At 48.7% G+C, this 22157-nt stretch overlaps 2 protein-coding genes across 5 annotated transcripts in view; one reads left to right on the forward strand and one right to left on the reverse strand.

The window, feature by feature from the left end:
• Positions 1–220: 220 nt before the first annotated feature.
• LOC129659523 (aldo-keto reductase family 1 member B1) overlaps positions 221–22157 on the reverse strand; it is a 185869-nt gene continuing 163932 nt past the window's right edge. The window contains exons 2-11 of one of the 2 annotated variants that reach the window (XM_055590965.1): positions 18459–18562; positions 8600–8767; positions 7817–7933; positions 6641–6718; positions 6208–6330; positions 5620–5726; positions 5220–5301; positions 4598–4681; positions 2672–2754; positions 221–641 (exon numbers count right to left, since the gene is read on the reverse strand). In XM_055590965.1, coding sequence (XP_055446940.1) covers positions 599–641; positions 2672–2754; positions 4598–4681; positions 5220–5301; positions 5620–5726; positions 6208–6330; positions 6641–6718; positions 7817–7933; positions 8600–8767; positions 18459–18524 — 951 coding nt within the window. In that variant the 5' untranslated portion in view covers positions 18525–18562 and the 3' untranslated portion in view covers positions 221–598. Of the gene's footprint in view, positions 642–2671; positions 2755–3726; positions 3943–4597; positions 4682–5219; positions 5302–5619; positions 5727–6207; positions 6331–6640; positions 6719–7816; positions 7934–8599; positions 8768–18458; positions 18563–22157 lie in introns of those variants that run through there. The other variant, XM_055590967.1, reaches the window with a different exon arrangement.
• LOC129659525 (C-type lectin domain family 4 member A-like) lies at positions 13778–14392 on the forward strand. 3 transcript variants are annotated; one of them, XM_055590969.1, is made up of 2 exons: positions 13778–13985; positions 14079–14392. In XM_055590969.1, the coding sequence occupies exons 1-2, from the start codon at positions 13778–13780 to the stop codon at positions 14390–14392; spliced, it is 522 nt and encodes a 173-aa protein (XP_055446944.1). The 3 variants fall into 3 exon arrangements, with proteins under 3 accessions (XP_055446944.1, XP_055446946.1, XP_055446945.1); XM_055590971.1 differs by having other exon boundaries at positions 13778–13883; XM_055590970.1 differs by having other exon boundaries at positions 13778–13856; positions 13971–14392.

The raw sequence follows: 22157 nt of genomic DNA on the forward strand, positions 1-22157 counted from the left end.
AGGACCAGCATGCTCGCGTTCAAAGCCCCCTGGGTGTCTGATGTGCAGTCAGATGTCCAGCCCCCTAAAGCCAAGTGGGTGTAGTACTGAGGTCCTAAGTGCTAAGATGCTAAGTCTTTCCTCCTGTTGTGGAGTGGAGCTATATGGTATCTGGGGAGGAGGGTCGAGGGGCACAGAAGGCAGTGTACTGTTTCAACAAACGGAAACAAGAGAGACAGCATCAAACTCATAAGAGCACTTTTTATTTGAGGCAAAGAAAAGTCTAGCTGAAAGGATTACAGTTCCAAGCAATCAAAACCCCACTGTTAGAGGCACTATTCTGATTTTGTGAATTCAATTTAGAAAAGAGTATTTGGGTTGCCTGTTCCCCAGATCCCCAGACTAGAAGGGCAAAGGAAAACTGAAGAGACTTCTACTAATCTACTGATTCTGCTCTTTGGACCCGACACCAAGCTGGCCGAGCCCTTGCTGGTTTGTCTAGAAGTCGCTGACCCACCACTGAGGGACACGGGCCAAATTACGCTACACACAAGAAAAGTGAGGTGGGAGATGGCAGGTCACCTGGGCAAGGGCAGGCACCCGCAGCTTCAAAACTCCTTCAGAACTCCTCGTGAAAGGGGTAATCCCTGTGGGAGGCACAGCTGTCAGGAGGAAATAGGAACACATTAGCCTTTCCTGGCTGAGATTGCTACCGTAACCAATTTCAAATAGAAATGATGTCTTGAGTATTGTACATTAACGCATATACACGGAATCTAGAAAAACGGTACTGATGAACCTGGTAGAGAATGGATTTGTGGGTACAGCGGAGGAAAGTGAGAGTGGAACGAACGGAGAAAGTAGCACTGACATATATATATATATATACACACACACACACATACACTATCATGTGTAAAACAAAAAGTCAGTGGGAAGTTGCTAAATAACACAGGGAGCCCAGCCTGGCGCTCTGTGATGACCTGGAGGGGTGGGGTTGGGGGAGGGCAGGGAGCCTGGAGGGAAGGGATATATATACACACAAAACTATGACTGATTCTTATTGGCGTACCGCACAAACCAACACAAAATTGTAAAACAATTTTCCACCAATTAAAAAACAAAGCAGACTCACAGATACACAGAACACACATAACACAGCAAGTGCTTGGAACACAGGGGGCAAGAGGCCACTGTCATCTCCAGAAGTCTCCCAGGGCCAGTGGGAGCGGAAGTGAACAACTAAAGATTTGCTATACGAAACACAGGGAGAGAGGACAGGCTGGACGTTGAGCTGGGGGTGGAAAGATACAAGAGTTGTTTGCCAAGGTTCACAGTCCTATGGCCTGAGTTGGAGGTATATAGTGTTGGAAAGCCTGGCTGGGAGGAGTGTGAAAGGCCTCAGGGTGAACCCTGCTTGGGGAAAACAGCTCTTTCCTAATCCATTACACATCGGTGGCCTCCAGCAGCTGCCCTGCCACACGCTGTGTCAGCAGCTGGAAGGGGAAAGGAAACTGAATGATGAGCGGTTCTCAAAGGAGAACAAGGATGGAACCTGGTGACTGATTCACTTCTCTCATCTCTCTCCGTTGCCCACAAGATCAAACAAGACTTTAATGTCTAAAGGGTCAGTGCCATTAACACATACGGGGACCTCAGAGAGGGCCAGTGGTAAACTCGCCTGTGGCCACAGCGTGGCAGCCACACGCTCACAGGCGAGAGTTGTTAACCAAGAAGCAAACCTGGGGACACCTGCCGGAGGAGTGGGGGGACCACCAGGGGTGCCAGCTAGGAGCTGGAGAGAGAGGAAGGGCTGGAAAGACAGCTAGCACCCGGGCTGGCCTGAGGGAACGCTCAAACTCTGCTTAGGATGGTAACTACCAGAGGGGACAGAGAAGAACGGTGAGGTTGGACAATACAAACAGGGACAGGGCAGGTTCTTAGTCTCTGTGTAAAACGGGGAGAGTCTCCTTGAAAGCAGGAAATGTGTTTTAAACTTTCCTGAGTTACTGTAGTGGAACGAAAAGGAAAAAGAAAATAAAACCAAACCCTACTTCCTTGTCGTCTCCTTCCAAACTACAAATCAGAGGGAACACAAGGAACCAGCTCATGTCTACTGGAGGGGTCCAGTGGCTCCCCTGTCAGAGCTGGGGTGCTGGCGGGCCCCGAGCACATAGTCTTCCGACCAAAACCCTGAGTCCTTATGGATAAAGAGTCACGGGGAAATTCTTCCAGGAAGGTGGGGCAGGAGCCACCTGGAATCATCTGGTTTCATATGAGCCACTTAATTTTGAAAAGGAAAAGTTAATATATCTAGATGGGTGGGACAGGGTAGGAGGGAGGGGATATATATAGACATAGCTGATTTACTTCCTTGTACAGCAGAAACTAATGTAATATTATGAAGCAACTATACCCCAGCTTAAAAAAAAAAAGGAGCTGTTTGGCCCCCAGGTTACTGCAGGTTAGGCCAACAGTGCGCAGGGCGAGGAGAGACTGGGGCAGGGCGCCGGGCATTTCCCCGGAGCTGAGTGCGGCTCAGCTGATGTGCTGTAAATGCTCCCTGCTGCACACGGAGAAGGCCAGGTAACGTGAGCAAGCCAGAGCTGCTGCATGAGCAGGACCTGGGTGGTAAGGCCTCTGGCAGTTATTCTTTCGTCTGCATCCCTCCAGGGGCTCTCCCGGCACTCACCTCACCAAGGCACAGGCCCTCCAGTCCCTGTTGTAGCTGAGCAAGGTGCTCACATCCTCCTTGTCCAGTTCAAAGTCAAAGACCTAAAAAGAAAACAAAACAGAAACCACAATCCGATAAAGCTCTGTAAAGAGCTATCCAACACAGGTAAGGGCTTCCCTGGTGACTCAGTGGCAAAGAATCTGCCTGCCCATGCAGGAGACTCAGGTTCGATCCCTGGGTCGGAAAGATCCCCCGGAGAAGGAAATGGCAACCCACTCCAGTATTCTTTTTTGGAGAATCCCATGGACAAAGGAGCCTAGTGGGCTACAGACCATGGGGTCGCAAAACAGTCAGACATGACTTAGCAACAACAAAATCCAACACAGAATATGAAAGCATATGATCAGCTCCAGGCAGGACCTCTGGTGAGATGTTGCCTGCTATGCGGAGGAGCAGGAAGGTAGACTAAACTCAGAGAAAGTTTATTACGTGGCCACTCAGAACGCACATGTTTTGTCTGGGTATGATATGAACGATGAAAATAGACCTTTGCCTTCCAGATCCTCCAGGCAAAATGATACTTCTTTTTTTTTCTATTTGGTTCACTTCAAAACCTCTGCCCAGGGAATTCCCTGGCAGGCCAGTGGTTAAGACTCTCTGCTTCCACTGCAGGGGGCGAGGGTTTGATCCCTAGTCAGGAAGCTAAGATCCCACATGCCATGTGGCCTGGAAGCTTAAAAATGAGGGAGGGGGACGTATGCACACCTATGGCTGATGTGTGGCAGAGACCAACACAGTATTGTAAAGCAAGTATCCTCCAACTGGGCTTCCCTGATGGCTCAGATGGTAAAGAATCTGCTTGCAGTGTGGGAGACCAAGTATCAATCCCTGGGTTGGGAAGATCCCCTGGAGAAGGGCATGGCTACCCACTCCAGTATTCTTGCCTGGAAAATCCTATGGACAGAGGAATGTAGGAGGCTACTGTTCATTGGGTCCAAAGGGTCGGACACGGCTGAGCAACTAACACATCCTCCAATTAAAAGTAAATAGGTTTGAAAAATAACAAAAGTGGGTCCTTAAAAAAAATTTTTAATGAAAATGTTCTTTTCCAACGCTTTTAAAAAATAAAACAGGAAACAAAAAAATCCATCTCTAGCAGGGTATGTGTTTCTCATGCTATTTTACCACTTTATCTATCTCCTCCACCCTGCCCAGGCCCCAGGCGGCCAGCAGCTCGTGTTACAGCCGCAGCCCCCGACCAGTGGAACAGGAGTGATCAGTCGCTCTCCCTGCAAAGAGAGTCACAGGAACCAGGGCTTGGGTGAAGACCGAGAGCTGCTTGCCTCAGGGTGAGCAGAGGCTCAGGGGCACTGGGACCCTCCTGGTGAGCTCGTCTCCTGGCCCGGCCCCCGACACTGGTGCGGGAGGCAGGCAGGTGGGCGGGAGGGGCTGTGGTGTCAGAAGGCCTCCTCGGCTCTGGCAGGTGCCCAGAGGACCGCACAGGACACCACACTGGAGCCCTGCAAGGTCTCTGCAGGCCACGGAGCTGTCAGCACAGCAGTGTTTCCCGAGTGCTTACACAGTACCAGGTGCTGTGTGCATCTTATTTCATCTTCGTGATAACCCTTGAAATAGGTTATCAATTTTACAGATGGGGAAACTGAGCCCTGATGCAAATCCGGGCAGCATCACTCAAGAGCAACATTTCTCAGGCAAATGACAAGTCCCTGAGAAGTCCCAGCACAGGTGTGTGCACATACAACGAGGCCCAGGGCCCGCCCTGGCACAGCATGCCACCCACGAGGAACCAGTGTCCTGTGTCTACAGTGGGCTTCCTGTCTGAGCGGAGATGGCGCGGGGCCCACACATGACCATCCAGAGGCCTGGTAAAAAGCTGGCCCCTCCTCCACCGAGGGGGCCCCGGGGCGACCAGCCAGGACTTACCTGGAAGTTCTCAGCAATGCGTTCAGGAGTCACTGACTTGGGGATCACGATCAGGTTCCTCTGTATGGGGAATCGGATCAGCACCTGTGCAAAGAGATGTCAAGTGCGTACGTCCATCAGGAGCTCTGCACTTTCCACTCGCCCAATCTGACCCCCAGCCCGGCCCACACCATAAGAGAGAAACCCCAGAACTTCACAGTGAGGAGACCAGCTCAGGGGTGATGCCTCACGCTCTGCAAGGAGGAAGGGAGGCGCTCAGGTCCCAACCCCCGGCCTAGCTCTCAGCCTCCGTGTCTCTCTGTATGTTAGTTACTCCCTGTCTAGGAGCTCCCGCTAGCCTTTGGGAGCACACAGCTGAGCCCTTCTGCAAGCAGAGATGGGCTTTCCTGAACAAGGGCGAGTGTGGACCTTCATAGTAGCCTTCAGAGGTAGCGGGGCAGGTCTGATCATCCCCAGCCCCATATGGTCTTCTAAGGGTCCTCTGTGCCCTTTCTACCACGCTTCAGGACCCAAGCCATACGTCTGGGGAGGGCTGACTGGGCTTGCTCCTCCAGGCTCACGGGAACCACCACAAATGCAGGACATTCTGGGAACAGTCACGAGAGCCTGGAAACGGCCGTACCTGGGCTGCGGTTTTATTGTGCTTGTCTGCAATCACTTTGATCCTGGGGTCCTCCAGTATGGAAGGGTCCTCGGGCTTGGCCCTGGAGATAGACAGCAAGATGGTCTGCGTGAGTGACCACTGCTCAAGGCAGCCATGACCCTAATCCTAAGGCCCACTGACCTCAGAGGGCAGCCCGCCAGTCTTCTCCTGACTCAGAGCTCAGTTATCAACTCACAACCCTTTGGGGAAAAAAGGAGGCATCCTGCTACTAAAAATGCCAACCAGGAAACCCAACAGGAGGCTCCCAGGAGATCTGCTGATCACCTCGGAAGCACTCTCCTTGACGCTGGATTTTCCTTTTTCAGCCATTTCTAATCTCTGCCAACAGATAAGAGAACACAATCCCATGGAGACTCACCAGGGCCTGTCGGGAGAGCCGAGGGGACTATAGGCAGTCACCACAATGCCTTTGGAGTTGCAGTACTGGATTAACTTCTCCTGAGTGAGGTATGGGTGGCACTCGATCTGCGGATACACACAGGAGGGTTGATGCTGCCCGTGGGCACGGGCCACACCGGAAGTCCTCCCTGGCTAAGACTCCTCCCTCCAGACAGAAAGTTATGGGCAACCCGCGTCCCATCTCCTGGCTGGGCGGTGACAAGTCTTGCTTCCCAGCTAGTGTTCTTGACATTAAGGATCCTAGTCTTGTTACCATGGCCATGGGCCTCGAGGGTTTTTCTGGCTTTGGCCATTTATCAACTGACAGGTCTGAGGATGTCAATGTCTGCACACAGCTCGTCTCAAGACTCCGAGTCATCACAAGCTAGGCTCAAAACACTTTCTCTCCTGCAAGTTTCACTCAGATGTGGCACAGTCTTTTCTGAGCCATAACTCAAGCCAGCACCCAGGGATCTACCTCCCGGGTGGTGTGGATAACAAGGAAGTGCTAGCATCCGAGTGTCACAGAACAGTCTCCCATGCACACCAGCTCCCCGGCTGACATTACCTGGTTAACCGCCGGCTTGTATTTTAAGCCAGGTTTGTTTAAGATCTTCTCCACTTGGAGATGGTTGAAGTTGGAGACTCCAATAGCTTTCACCAGCCCTTCGTCCACCAGCTCTTCCATGGCCTAGAACCAAAGAGGGTCTGCTTGCTGCTGACATGTGCCCAGAAGGACAAGGACCAGAAGCACCTTTTGTACCAGCCAGCTTAACGGGTCATGCCCTTATTATTCAGTGCCAGAAAGTCAGATCTTTGGGAAGACAAGAGGCATCGAGACAAAAGTCAGGACAGCTTTAATGAGGCAGGAAGAGCCACAGCAGTGACGGAATAACAATCATGGCGAAAGAAATGGTAGAGCAGGTCATTCACGCCTGGTCCCTTACGAGGAGGCCGGGGAGTCAGCAAGAAAGGGGAGGCCAAGCCAGGGGCCGCCTTACCGTCCAGGTATCCACGAAATCTTTCTCACTGGGAATCACGTTGCCGTCCTCATCCAAGGGGAAGGAGTCTTTCCCAGGCTGCGGTAACAATCAAAAACAATCACAGACCTGCAGAGATGTGCTGGGGCAGACGCACTGTGGAAAGCAAAGTTCTAAAACAATTACTCTAAGCTGCAACAGCTGTCTGTTTGCAGAGGATAATCAAGGGCAAATTCATATCATTGGGAAAAAGAAATAGACAGCTCCTGAAGCCTCTAGACCCCTTTTCTATCAGATGGGTGGGCACTGACCATTGTGTGGAGATGGACAATTCTTGGTCAGTGAGATGAAGCCTGCCATGGACGGGGGTGTGTGGATAGCAGGGGACCCAGGGCCCATGTTCTGGCTGGACCCAAGCCTACAAAACCACCACCTCGCTGAGCCTTGCCAGCTTATTGTGAAAAAAACAAAGGATGTAAGTCAGGCCCAGATACACCACAGTGCAATAAAATAAGAGCTTCAGGGTAAAACCCACATGCTTTCACACTGGTTGATGAAGCAGAAAACTGAGCCTGTGGCTAGAATGGAGGTTAAGGATGGAATAACTCTAGAGTTCTTTTGTGTCAAGAGGTAGGTTGCCGAGGTTTATCAAGCTTCCACAGGATGTCATATGTATGGAATATGGGAAAACGCATGCATTAAGTGCAGGGTGCAGGCGTGTGTATATATGTGTGTGTGTGTGTGTGCGCGTGTGTATATGTGTGCATGTGTGTGTGCGTGTGTATATATGTGTACGCGTGTGTATATATGCGTGTGTGTGTGTATGTGTGCGTGTGTGTGTGTGTATGTGAAGGTGCCTGAAGTGGTGGGGAGTGGTGGCAGCTGATGACGCCGCCTTATGGGCAGGAGTGTCATCTTAGCTGTGTTCACTGTTGCAAAGGTTGAAATTACCCAATTACCAAATAACAAAGAGTGGTGCTCCTCCAACTCAAACGTGCACGTGAGCCACCCTTGGTTTGGGTCCGAGGGCTGGGTGGGGCCCGAGGCAGACTTCTAACAAACTCCAAGGCGAGGCCACTGCTGCTGGTCTAGGGACCGCACCTCGAGTGCAGTGGCAGGGACACACACAGAGGGTCTACCCGCTTGCGACCTGCTAACAGCAGAGGGCGATGCCACTGGCGACCCCTGAGCCCCTACCTTGAAGCCCGTGGGCCAGTGGATGAGGTAGAGGTCCAGGTAGTCCAGCTTCAGGTCGCTGAGCGTCTTCTGGCAGGCACCTTTCACCAGGTCCTTGTCGTGATACGTGCACCACAGCTGAAGCCAGGGAGGGAACACGTCTTAGCCCGCAGGCCGGGAGCCAGATGGCTCGGGGACAGGGGACTCGCTTTCCGCACCCACAACCCACAGACTTCACCATGATGCTGTCAATGGTGGGGACAGAGATTCTATTGCACACGTGAATCCTACCTTCCCAAAGGAAGGGAGGATAATCAGGTCAAGGAACCCTTTCAGGAGGACCAAACTGAAGGCACAAAATGGAATGGGCAGGTTGGCAAGCCAGCCCCAGGCCCTGAACATAGTTCCCACCAGGCTGGTCTTCGTGGGGCCAGCCTCACCCTCCCACCCGGTATCTCTTGGATACCACCAAGAGAGCTCAATCTGCAGAGGGGAACCAAGTCCTGTCCTCAGAGATAACCCTCTGGAAAGAGGATGCTAACCCAAAGCCTCAGCCTCATCAGCAAGGGGCTCCAGCCAACGAGTCCCGTGGAATGAGCATCCAACAGACAGGCGAGCCCTGGAGCCCATATGGCCTTGGGTGAGGCCTTGAGCCAACACATTTGCCCAGGAAGAACCGCCTGCTGGGTGATAACCCTAGCCATGTTCAGAGACCCCAGAGTGTGGTCTTGGCCCCTAAATGGATGCTGCCCTGGATGAACATGGACGAGAACCCTCCCTTAGGCTCCCCTGCAGGGTGGGTACCTTGCTGACGATGAAGAGGTCCTCACGCTTCACCACCTTCTCCTGCAGCTTTGCCTGGAGGGCCAAACCCACCTCGTTCTCATTCTGGTACACGTGGGCACAGTCAATGTGACGGTACCCAAGGTCGATCGCCACCTTCACAGCCTCCGTCACTTTGCCTGGAGGGGACTGAAAGAAACAGGAAATGGAAGACAAGGGGATAAGACCAAAAATGAAACAAAACACAGTCTGCACACAAGCCAGGAGGAAGGGAACCCAGGCTTCTCAGTGGCTCTTGCTCCTTCAAGGCCCCCGCAAAGCCAGGCCACCCGAGGTGAGATGCCACAGTGCTTCACTTTAGGAAAATCTGACCACCCTTTACTAGCAGCACAGATCACCTTAACTAGATGGACCAAAGCCCCTCGCTTCCTTGTTTGTTCAGCATCTGTTGATTTACAAATCACTGTGGTGGTAGAGAAGACTCTTGAGAGTCCCTTGGACTGCAAGGAGATCCAACCAGTCTATCCTAAAGGATATCAATCCTGAATATTCATTGGAAGGACTGATGCTGAAGCTGAAGCTCCAATACTTTGACCACCTGATGCAAAGAACTGACTCACTTCTGCTGGTAAAGATTGAAGGTGGGAGGAGAAGGGGACAACAGAGGATGAAATGGTTGGATGGCATCACCAACTTGATGGACATGAGTTTAAGCAAGCTCTGGGAGTTGGTGATGGACAGGAAAGCCTGGAGTGCTGCAGTCCATGGGGTCACAAAGAGTCGGACACGACTGAGCGACTTAAGTGAACTGTATAAACAAAAGCCCCCACTATCTCAATGTTAGTTCCTAAGACAATGAGGGATACCACTGCTTTCAAACAACTCAAAATACTTCAAAATCACTGTTAAATATTCATTCCAATTACTGTTTAGTTCTCGAGTTTTGTCAGTGAACGCCTATGACTTATTTTATCCTTTTACAAGTGGATTCTGGTATTGGTCATCACCTGTTTTTATGCAGTTTGGGGAGTATCAAAGTCAAAAACGACTGCTGCAGGTTCAAAGGCCTGTGCTCAAATCTCGCTGTGTAGGAATCTGCTTTAAGAGGTGGAAGTGGGAGGTGGCCGCTCAAAGGCACTTAGCGGACAGAAAGAAGTTGACAGGAGGGGGAAATGGGATTCATGGAAGACCACCATATGGTTTGTGGTCAGAGCTGCATAAAGACTGAACGCTGCCCCTGCTTGGACCATGTGTGCATCTGGGTGAGCAGGAAGGCACAGAAGCACCCCGCCATCCAGAACCCAGCCCGACTGCGCACACACCATCTGCACAACACTCCTGTTTGGACCAGAGAGGTGGAAAACAAACATGTGCATGGGACCGTTGGGTGAATAGGGCGCATTCCTCCGGAGAGCTGGGGTAGAAAAAAATGAGCAGGGAACTCCCCGGGGGCCATGAGCAGCTGCAGACATCTGCTGTTTTGATATCAGCTGTTGCGAACAGAGGAAGGCGGAGGAATGCAAGATCGAGCCATGAGCTCGCCCAGATCGCTCGCCACCATGGAGGGAGCGGGGTGGGCAGACAGGCGATGCTGACCTCGGGTGTGACATCAGACATCTTCAGACGACCTGGCCATTGCCTAGGTCCCCAAAGGACCCAAGCTGTTCCTGCAGTTTTCCCCGCCCTTCATGGTGAGAAGAACAGGGCAGGGAACCTCTGCATAGCCAGAAATGCCACAGCGTCCCTGGGGCCCCCTGTCGCTGATGAGAGCAGGGCACACCCCTTCCCGGGAGAGAGAGCCAGGTGGAATATGGAGACCCAGGAAGGGGACTCCAGCATGCCATCAACTTTCTTCAGGCTTGAAGGCACCCTGGCTGGACTTTCTCTGTGGGGCCCTGAACTGTGCTGACCTAGCAGCTCACCGCCCTCAACCCCGGGCAGAGGGCAGGCATCTTTCCAAGGCCCGGCCACGCACTGCATCTGCCACGGCGACTGGTACAGGGCCCGAGATGTAATCCCAGCAGGCCCACAAGATTCCACCTTTGGACTTCAGCTGGCACTCTCAGGACACGGTTTCATTCTGCTGGTGACTCTGTGCGGGGAGCACGTGTGCCGGGAGGTGCTAGACAGAAGTGGGGTTTGAGGGGCAGATGAAGAGTGGAGGAGAGACAGCTCCGGGTCACATGCTTCATAGCCCTGGATCTGGTACTCCTGACATCCTCTAAGTCAGTGACTCCCCACCCCCAACACATTTTCTTTCCTGCTTAAGATTAAATTGGTTATTTGGTTCCTTGGGACCAAAAGAGTGCCGAGTAGAATAATCAAGGCTGCTGAACAATGGACCCAAAACTGGAAAAAAAAAAAGTTCTTATGATGCTTGTATAGATGAGCCAAGGACAGAAATGACCTACAAGAGGTCACCAAGAAGCTGTGGCTCCCTGACCCTTGCCCGGACAGAGAAGACTGATTAGTTGGGAAACATGTGCTGAGAAGCTGAGTCCAAACTGCTTTCAAAAGACAATGAGGAGCAGAAGCAAGGACTGTTGGGCATTTACGAATTAAATACGTACAAGCTGTGGCAATCCATAAGAGGACTACAGCAAACGGATACGACATGCTGGCTTCCCCTCTCCAGACACACCTTTGCAGTAATGGGAGGGAAGGCTGTCTGGGGCCTCCAGCCCTGTGTGCAGTGGGGACAACGGCTCTCACCTGTGCTGGGTGGGCCAGGGCCAGCCCGGGGACAGGCATGAGGTTACTAGGAGGCTTGTGCCAGGGCAGGTCCTGTCACAAATGGAACCTGACCCACGCGGTGTGCAGCGCACAAAGGCTCAGAGAGAAAATAACAACAGCTCCCACTTAGTACGGATCAGTCTTCCCTAGTTTTAAGTGTATCATTGAATTGCATCTCCACCACAACCCTGGTTACCCGTGATCTCTGGATTAGGGAACGAAGGTGCGGAGTTTACGAAACTGGCCCGTGATTGAGCAGTGAGAAAGAGATGTCGGGGTTTGAACACTGGCACCAGGACCTGAGGGCCAGCCTTGGCTCAGAGGTCTGTCCTTAGAGGAAGGGAGACACTGGTCAGGGAGAGGACAAGTTACCCGGGCTTGGAAAACCATCCTCCGAGATGAAAATGTACTGGAATCCACAAACTTCGTTCAGTACTAATTACCCAGAACCCTCCCCCGAAGGACACTAAACTAACTTTCCTCATCACTAATGAAGCAGCCACTTTAAGATCTGGTGGGAAAAAAAAAAAAAAAAAAGGCTCAATAAACTTGGGAATGCCAACACACGATTAGACCATCTTCTCACCCCCTGGCCACACTGAAAACTGCAAACACAAGGCAGGGGTCCAGACTGAGACCTTGAAAAGAGGATAAATCATGAAAATATGTTTCTATACATCTTACAAGAAATCCACAGAAAACCAGTACAGGAAACACCCAAGTTATAAATAGCCAAATTATACAAATCATATAGGCGAAATCATGTTTGAAACTCACTTCTGCCACCAATCTGTCCTGTGACTTGGGCACATCTGCCCATGCCCATCCCCTCAGAACTTAGAGCTCTGAGCTTGAGCAGCAACTGGACAACGTTCTAGCTGATGGTACCAAGTGACATCGCTGACGTCTCTACCTGAGACCCCCCAGTCAGTTCCACAAATTGGGCCTATTTCCTTTTCATGTAACACTCCAGGCCAGGCAGTCCCAACTCGAATAATTACTATCTGTGTCTCTCTCTCTCCTCTCAAAACCCAATCATCTTCTGCTCTGCATGGAGCTCGTGCTGCTAGTTACCTTAATATCCCTCCCTCTATTCCCTCTGCAAGTCAGAAACAAACAAACAAACAACAAAAATACTCCAGCTCCAAACTTGGAGAAGGGAATGGCAATCCATTCCAGTATTCTTGCCTGGAGAATTCCATGGACAAAGGAACCTGGCAGGCTACAAAGTCCATCAAAAACAGTATCTCAGACACTGACTCCTTTGTAGTTTTAACATGCAGATGTCTGGAAACAGAGGACTGTGTTCTTTCTGACTTTTTAAAAATACTTTCTTCAGTTAGCAGGTATCACTTTTGTAATGAAGAGGGGGGATAGGAATAAAGGAAATTTCACTTTGAGGGGAAAAAAACCTGGGTAAGAAGTTTAACAGTGTGCCAGTGATAAACTAGGAGCAAAAAATAGGTAACCATAACTTCTGATGTAAACTTTGATTGATAAAGAAACAGGCGTCAACCTCTAAGGCCTTGAAAAGTAACACATCAGAAGAACATTGTCACTGAAAAGCATTGTTTAACCTCTTCTGATTAAACCAGCTTCACTTCAGAGAAGCTCAACCTACATTAAAAAAAAAACAAAAACTAACCTTACTTTTTAATTATCGGTTTTGTTCAAAATATTAGTGATGTCATGATATAATTTTCTGCTTCTCATTGTATATAAAGCATTTCAACTACATGTATGCTCAACAGACATTTGTGACCTAATTTCTCAAAATGTATTCCAACTTCCAGTTAATTTATTTAGAATCTTCTGGAAGAGAAATTTGCAAACTTTTTCTGTTAAGTGGCCAGACAGAAAATATTTTAGGCCTTGTGGGCCAAACAGTCTCATCACACCTGCTCAACTCTGCTGCTGCAAAAACAATATGTAAAGGAGTGAGATGTGTTCTAATAAAACTTTGCTTATAAAAATGTGCTGCGGTTTACTAACCCCTGGGGGTTACTGGAAAAGCACACAAAGTAATGGGCATTAGGCAACAGTCCCTGTCTTGATTTGTCCTATTTACAAATAACATTCTTGTTTGCAATTCAGCACCTTAATAACCAAAAGGTGAGACTTCCTTGAGATTCAGTGGTTAAGACTCTGCTCTTCCGGGGCCTTGTTCACCGAAACTTGGTCTCCCCGTGTCGCGCTCTCTCTCTCAAATTCTGGCTGAGTCTCCATCTGGAGCGCGGAACCCGCCATGCTTGCTAACTATGCCTGGGCTTCTAAGATCCGACCGGGGAGGCCTCAGTGTCTCCTTTCCTTCGGGAGAACCGAAGGACGCCTGCGGCCTACGGTCTCTGTTCTCAGCTAGTTGTGTGATAAGAAGTATGAGAAGTTACCACCGTGCTTGCGTTTCATTTTAAGTGGTTTTAAGGAAGAGACGGATAGGATTCTTTGACAAGAACAGAAGATCACAGCATGACTTCAGAGGTCACTTATGCTGAAGTGAAGTTTAATAAACCCAAGTCATCAGGTACCGAATCAGAGCCTCCTGCAGCTCCCAAAGAGACCAAACTTCACCAAAGTGGCCATAGTTTTTCCAAGCTACTTCTTACCTCATTGCTGATACTTCTGCTACTATTAGCAATCTCATTTTTGATCGCTTTTATCTTTTTTTTTCAAAAATGTTCTTATGTTCATAAAGAAGAAAAGGCTATAAGAGAACTCACTCACACAGAATTGGAATGTGTGAAAGAAAATTCGACCCTAGAAGGGAAAGACTGGAGCTGCTGCCCAAAGAATTGGGGGCCATTTAGTTCTAACTGCTACTTTATTCCTAATGAAGCTAATTCTTGGAATGAAAGTGAGAAGGAATGCTTGAGAATGAACGCTCACCTGCTGGTGATCAACACCAAAGCTGAGCAGGATTTCGTCACCCAGAAACTGAAAACTGACTTTGCTTATTATGTGGGCCTGTCAGACAGGACGTTGACAATGGGAGAAAGACACTGGCAATGGGTTGATCAGACACCATACAACGAAAGTGCCACATTCTGGCATGAAGGTGAACCCAACAATCCTAAAGAGTGTTGAGTTATGCTAAATGCTCCTTCAAGAAAATGGGGCTGGAATGATTGTTCTTGTAATGAGTTTCACAAGTTTATTTGCAAGATGATGAAGATCTACTTATAAAATGGAACATTCTCCATGACCATGAGGTTGAATCGGTATCCTACACCATAGAGATAGCTAATATATTCTTGTTATTCATATGTCTTGTTTAAGGATCTTAATAGAACTTTCCAGAAAGTTGTGCACACATTCATTCATTTATTCATTCACGAAATTTAAGGAGAGCAAAATTTGCCACTCCCAAATGTTTTTTTGGCATGTGCATTATTTCAAGCTGAAAATATTAGTCAGCGCTAGAACTTTACTTTCCATCTTTTTGTAAATGTCATTCATAGCCTATTTTCTTTCATCTTCGAGTACCAGCAATTATTTGTATGTTATAGATTTTATGTAAGATTTGTGTCTAAAGAGTGAGATTAAAATGAAGAAGTATCCAGCTGTGTACCAATTAACAGACAGAATTGTGAAAATAATAAAACAGCTGTTATAAAGCACTAAAAAAAAAAAAAAAAAAAAGACTCTGCTCTTCCAATAAAGGGGCACTGGTTCGATCCCTGGTCAGGGAACTAAGATCCCACATGTCATGTGATACAGCCCAAAAGCAGACAAATAGAAACCCTCCCAAAACAAAACAAAATAAAGGTATCCTGATATTGAACATAAAGATATTCTGGAGACTGAAAGGGTTTATGCTCCAGTTTAATCAATGGACAATAAGGTCTGGGGAAACCTGAGCAAGCTGGGCCAGCTTGCCTGCCCTGTGCTTACACACGATGCCCGTATCCATCGATTTTGTACCAAGAAGTCTTCAAGTCTGCCACACTCATAGGACTCCAATAGAATAAGCATCTGGGAGAATCCAGAGAATGACAGTCTTTCACCTCAACAGAGGTGTTTTTATTGCTTGGTGCAGATAAGCCAACCTCATTTGGCTCATGTTCAATTACGCCCAAATCTACAGTTTAATAATGTAAAACATAATTTCATATGATAAAGAGCAGACTGCCGAAGAAGGATCTTTTTCGTTGCCTTATCACATGAAAACAGTCCATTTTGGCTATTTTTTTACACCAAAGCTCACAACCAGGTCTGGCCACAAACACAAACCAACAAGAAAACTGAGATTAACTTTCTCTCCAGCTGTCCTAAATTACACCACTGTCTCCACTTGGTTGTAATGGGGGTGGCCCAGGGCTGGCCCTGCGCAGGCAGGACTTATTTAAGTATCTTTGCTCTTGAAGAGCTGCAGGTGGAGGCCTGCAGGGAGATGAAGCAGGTGAACAGAAAGACAAGCTACTGGTTTAGCTCCAACTCTTCTAGCCCGGGATCCCAGGCCGGCAAGAGCTTGGCCTGAGTTCTTTCTCAGCATTTTCTCCTCAAGGAAGTGTTCGTCAACCTCAAAGAGGCAAAAACTGGTTTGTTGGGGGCAAAAACAAAAACACTTAACTTATAAAATGTTCTGTGGCCTGTCAAAGGGTCACAGGACACACACAGATGTACTGTCTATCTGTGATGTTGAATTTTCATTGGGTGGGGGACATTTAGGGGGAAATGTCTCAAAGGTTCGTGGGTGTGGGCAGAAGACGATGGAAAAGCAGAGGAGAAAACTGTCCTCCACTCCTAGGCTTGGAGTATGTAGGTAAGTTACAATGGCCATTTACATTCAAAAAGTTTCCAGCTAGTTCCACACATTTATCAGCAACAGGACACTGGTCAGCATCAGAAGTAATCTGTTTTAGCCGCTTCCTGGGAATACAATACCCGTGGCTTATTTACTGTCCACTGGGGAAGGCAAGCCTGCCAAGGGGAAATGGCCTCTAAGCCACATGGGCTTGGAGGCATAGGTGTTCTCGCAGTGGACTGAAACCGTCACCTCCAAGGAGAGGAAGGGGTAGTCTGAGGACCTTCAAAGTAACTGACTGGAGACTCCCAGAGCCCTGCCAAGGGTCCGAAGGATACAACTGAGCCACCATGATACGGAAGATGCATGGGAACCAAGAACTGCCCTCACTCCCAGGGCGTCCCCCAGTTCTCACAAAGATAAGCAAATGGTATTTGGGTCACCCCATTTTTGTCCAGCATCTGTGAAAATATATATTTTACACATACAGGGGAAAGGTATCAAACACTATTCGTATACTTCTCCTTATAAAGAAGGAAATCTACTCCAAGCCCATACTTAAACCATTTATCTCCCTGTCACCTCCCCTACCGTGCCTCTACAAGGTTCCAAACAACTTCAACTCCTCACCCACTCCCCCAAATCTGAAATTATCTTACTTCTTCATATTAATTCAACATGTTATCCTCAGGATACCTACCATTTTCCAGGCTCTGTGAGCAGTTCTGTGAATAGTTTGTGACCAAGTCAGACGCTACCCTTACACTCAACGAACTTACTGGAGTGAATGATCTAAACATACCAATTTATAGAGCTATCTTAACTAAATATACATCCTTGGGGGTAGGTTTTAAGAGCTCAAGCAAATGATAAAGCCCTAGTTTTAAATCAACTTTTACTCCTTATTTAACCCGAGAGTACTGATTTTGAAACAATGGACCTAAGGTCCCAGTTTTTGAAACCACAAACTTGTAAGGCTCAGCGAGGAGGTGGTTTTGTTCCAGTGACACGTGTCTGTCTCTGTGCTGCCTCAGAAACTGTAATTTGCCACTGCCAAGAAAGTGTCTGTTCACATCCATTCCAAGAGAATAACCTGCGACAGACCGAATTTTACTTGGTACGATGGTCATAATTCAATTACACCCTTAGAGCCACCTCTGGATTTTTGGAAGGAAACACAAGGCACATATAACTGATTCCTTTGTCCAAGAAATACTTTTCCTGGGAGGCAACTCCACGACAGTGAACGTTTACAAGATTTCAGCTGCTGATTTTAGGGTACAGATAAATACCATCTTCTGTCTCTTTCAGACCATTTCAAGGTGCCTTTAATCTCTATAGTGTTTTCTTTCCTTATCTTTTCTTTCCTTAGTGTGCAAATGGCTAATGCCCAGTCCTATATTTAAAATTCCTGGAAAACCCGAATCATAGCAGTAGAATGTAATGTACAAAATACCCCAAGCTAACTTACAAACGGTTTAAAATTTGGGGGTTTTGCTTCGGCGTCCGTAACATCATTCGGTGATCCCCAACTGTCAGATACTCAAGACTACCATTTTTACTCCTAACCTTTTCCTGGGGACGCTGTGAAGAGGCTCCAGAGGTGCCGAGGTTTCAGGAGGCAGTTTTAACTACCGATGCCAGCCCTCAGTTTTGCATGGGCGGGAACCTCCCCTCACCACCCGCACCCCCGCAGATTCCTTCGTCCAGCACAGGACACTCCGAGGGGCACGCCGGCCTCCGGGAGTTCAGCGACCAGCGCGTTTGGAGACAGTGTAAATAAAAAGGTCCTAGGCACACTCGTGCCGCCTACTTCAATTACCTGCAGACTCCAGGCTTACCTTGGGATACTTATTCCTGAGGGAGCAAAGCCGGAAACGGTTAAGGATCAACTATTGCGAAGAAAGACAAAAGGCGCGGGGGCCCGCAGGTGCGGTTAGGCAGGGACGCCGGCGCCCCACGCCCCACGCCTCTTATTTGCTCCATCTCTGGGAACGCCCCTCCTGGACCTTCATCCACCGAGCCACAGCGACGGAGACATGGGAAAATTTCCCTTCGATCGGCGCCCTCTAGTTGCCTTTCCAGCTGAGATCGGATTCCAGCGGATCGCATGCACGAGGAGTTATGGGGTCGGCCACCCCGCGAGCCGTTCTCAAGCACCCCTTCCCCACCCCACCGTAAGTCCCCCGGCCCGAGACCGAGGCGAGCGCCCCGCCCGCCTCAGCGCCCGGGCTCCCGAACCTCAGGCCCAGATCTTGCCGGTACCCGACCAGCCCGAGCGTGGCTCCCTCGAGGCCTGGTGTCCTCCGCGGGGGGCGCTGCTCAGGGTCACTCTCTGTCTCTTCCCGCCCCAGGCCGCGCCGAGCACTTAAGCGAGCCCCGGAGCACGCTCGCCAGGGTACTTACCTTCCAGGTGCCCAGCCCCAAGATAGGCATCTTGGCGCCGGTGTAGAGCACGATGTGGTTGGCCATGACTACTTGAGCTCCGCTGACCGGGATCAGAGAACCGTGCCGAGGAGGCTCAGCGCGGGTCTTTAAATAGCGGGTGAGACAGGCCGAAGGGGCGGGTATGATGGGAGTCTGGCTCGGCAAGCGCAGCTTCTGATTGGACGCCCCGGCAATCAGGATGCCGCACGTCTGTTAGCCCGAGGGGCTCTGCGAGGACGTGCCTCCTGCTAGGTCCTAGCGGCTCCGGATTCCTTTTGAGTGGGTGGTTTACCCACCCCCCCACCCCCAACGCCCCGCAGCGAGCTCCACCAGCAGGTGTGGCGCGTGGAAATGCGAATGCTTTAGCAAAAGTAACAGAATTCCCATAAATAATAGCCTGGAAAGGAGTTTTGGTTTCTTTTCTTTTCTTTTTTTTTTGAGAGCACAAAAGGATAAGTTTATTTATCAAGCCCATTAGCATGGTTTTTTGGGAATTTGACCAAAGCCAGGACTTTAATTTGTAGGAACACACTGATGAGATGGTTGGCTGGCATCACCGACTCAATGGACATGAGTTTGAGTAAACTCAAGGAGTTGGCGATGGACAGGGAGGCCTGGCGTGCTGCAGCCCATGGGTCGCCAAGAGTCAGACACGACTGAAAGACTGAACTGAACTGACTACTACTGCTGGAGTTTAGCGCCCTTTGCTCTTAGTAAGGTGCACCCCAGAGAAATGGTTTGCATCTTGTTGCAGAACATCAGCTTGAGATTTAGGTGAGCCTGAGTGAACTCCGGAAGTTGGTGATGGACAGGGAGGCCTGGCGTGCTGCGATTCATGGGGTCGCAAAGACTCCGACACGACTGAGCGACTGAACTGAACTGAACTGAGCCTGTAGAAGGAGGTAGCAACCCACTCCAGTGTTCTTGCCTGGAGAATCCCAGGGACGGAGGAGCCTGGTGGGCTGCTGTCTATGGGGTCACACAGAGTCAGACATGACTGAAGTGACGCAGCAGCAGCAGCCTGTATGTAGCCTCCTAGGGCTATCTTCACACTCCGCCCTAGATGTAAGCTGTTTGTACATACTGAATGTAATTCAGCAACCCTTTCTCCTAAAGCCAGCCTCTCTTGAGGTTAGGAATCCCTGATGAGCTTAACCCAAAACACGCAGAGGACATTGAATCTTTAGAAAGGAAGACTCTATGGAAGCAGCACATTTCATACACAGTAACTTAGCAAAGCTCTCTAGATGAATAAGACAGAAACCCACAAAAGAAAAGATAACTTTAATAAAATTGTAGCTTCAAGTATGCCAAATTAGGAGGAGTTAGATGAATTGGGCTTCCCAGGTGGCGCTAGTGGTAAATAACTTGCCTGCAATGCAAGAGACAAAAAAGATGTGGGTTCAGTCCCTGAGTGGGAAAGATCCCCTGGAGGAGGTCATGGCCACCCACTCCAATATTCTTTCCTGGAGAATCCCATGGACAGAGGAACCTAGTAGGCTATCTAGTCCATAGGGTCGCAAAGAGTTGGACATGACTGAAGGGACTTAGCAGCAGCCGCTGCAGCAGCAGGTAATGAGTTAATCAATCCTAATTGGCGATCCTAACACATTCTTTCCCAGGATAACCAAAGGAAAGTTGCTGGAAGAGCTTTGTGGACAATTTTGGTTTCTTTTGAACAACCCCTTTCCATGATACCATACTCTACCTCAACCTTGCTCTTTCTGCTCTATCTCCCTTTAATATTTCCCCTAATTATGTGAGATCGGGAACTACATTTGCCTGGGGATGACTCAGAACCCAGACCTCTCTGAATTCCATTCTGGTGATTTTCCTTTCAGTGCCTTTTAAAAAGTGCCCTGCCCCCCCACCCCCCAGGAAAAAAATGTGTACAAAACACTGGGCCAGAGATTTTTCCATTTGACTTTTACAGAAACTGTTGTGGGTAGGCAAATTCTGATACTATTTGTCCCCCAATAATAGCAATTTCATTTGAGCCCTACAGCTAGGAACCTGGTTTGTGATAAAATAGCAATAGTCATACCAGTCTTCATGCATGAATCTGTTGGCATAGAGGTTGCTGTCCTAAGGGCTAGTCTCATAGAGAGAAATTATACACCTGGAGTGAGCAGGTTGGTATATACAGAAGGGTCATCTGCTAGGGACATACATTCAATATGAATGGCTTGTTGTGGTTTCTTTGATGACTGAGTTTAACAGTTGACTGCGTGAAGGCATAACTGGCTAAAAATGGAGTGTTCTGACTGGGCTAGCAAATGTACAAAGTCAGACCTGTGGATCTTCTATGGCCATAGCTGTACTACAGTGGGGACATACTGTTGTCATAATCGCTTTACTGCTCTGTTACGTTTGTAATCTTTGTAAAATGCTGTGGTGCACGTATCAAAATTATGTTTTAAAAAAACCGTCAATGGAATTCTCCTAAGAAACCTTCTAGTAATCCCTAGCAAGAGCAATAAGAACTTTAAAGGACTCTAAACCAAGAATCCTGTCATGAGAACCAGTCATCTCATTCTGAGGGAATAATTTAGAAGGAAAACACGCATACATGCACACAGACACCTCACTAAAAGTGTAGGGCTGGGACTGGGCAAGTGAGGCACTTAGGTGAAAAATTGCAGCCTGAATGTGGATACTTCCTTAATTTTTATACCCTTGGCATTTCACTTGAATCACCCTAGTCCACACACACACATGTATGTTTGAAAAACAGTTCTATACACATAATGGAAAACTATAAATATCCAACAATAACAAGAGACACGGTGTAGCCATTAAGGGAAGACAGGGGGTTTCCTGGTAGCTCAGTGGTAAAGAATCCACCTTGCAATGCAAGCGACACTGGTTCAGTCCCTGGTCTGGGAAGATTCCACATGCCTCGGAGCAATTAAGCCCTAATGTGTGCGCCGCAACTGCTGAGCCTGTGCTCTAGAGTTGGAGAGCCGCAAATGCTGAGCCTGAGAGCCGCACCTACGGAAGCCCACACACCCAGAGCCTGTGCTCTGCACCAAGAGAAGCCACTGCAATGAGAAGCCCATGCGTGGCCACAAAGAGTAGCCCCTGCTGTCTGCAACTAGAGAAAGCCCACGTGCAGCAACGAAGAGCCACCACAGCCAAACAATAACATTAACAAATCTTTAGAATGAAGACAATCTAGATATAGAGAAAAATATATACGAAATAACCCTAAGGTTACCATAGAAAACAAAGTCATAGATAGGACATGGTTACAAACATGAAAAAAATAATGTGACATATGGATAAAATTAGGAAGAAGCCGAAAGTAAGGGTAATACTGTTTGTCAGATTATTTAATTAGTAAACATTTTTTTTATGCAATTAAAAGACAATTTCCTATTAACTCTCCAATTTCTGTAGGATAAAACTTAAACTCTTTAGCTTGGCATTCAAGGTCCTGTGAAATCTGGTATAACTCTGTAAATATATGAGAAACTACCAAATTGTACACTTAAAACGGTGAATGTTATGGCATGTGAATTATATCTACGTAAAGCGTGATCATCAAGCACACGGAGGTTACATGTGACCTGTCTGCACAGGTTAGTTGAGGTGAAGGGAGGCAGTGGGCTCTAGTCACACAATCCCTCAAGGACCCAGGCTAGAGCTTCCACCACCTCGTTCACAGATTGCCCCAAC

The sequence above is a fragment of the Bubalus kerabau genome, chromosome 8 (genome assembly GCF_029407905.1).
Source record: "Bubalus kerabau isolate K-KA32 ecotype Philippines breed swamp buffalo chromosome 8, PCC_UOA_SB_1v2, whole genome shotgun sequence".
NCBI lineage: Eukaryota > Metazoa > Chordata > Mammalia > Artiodactyla > Bovidae > Bubalus > Bubalus kerabau.

Coding starts and splice junctions, on each gene's coding strand:
- LOC129659525 (XM_055590969.1), top strand. CDS start 13,778: ATGACTTCAGAGGTCACTTATGCTGAAGTGAAGTTTAATAAACCCAAG. Junction 13,986..14,078: donor TATCTTTTTTTTTCAAAAAT/GTTCTTATGTTC, acceptor TAGAAGGGAAAG/ACTGGAGCTGCTGCCCAAAG.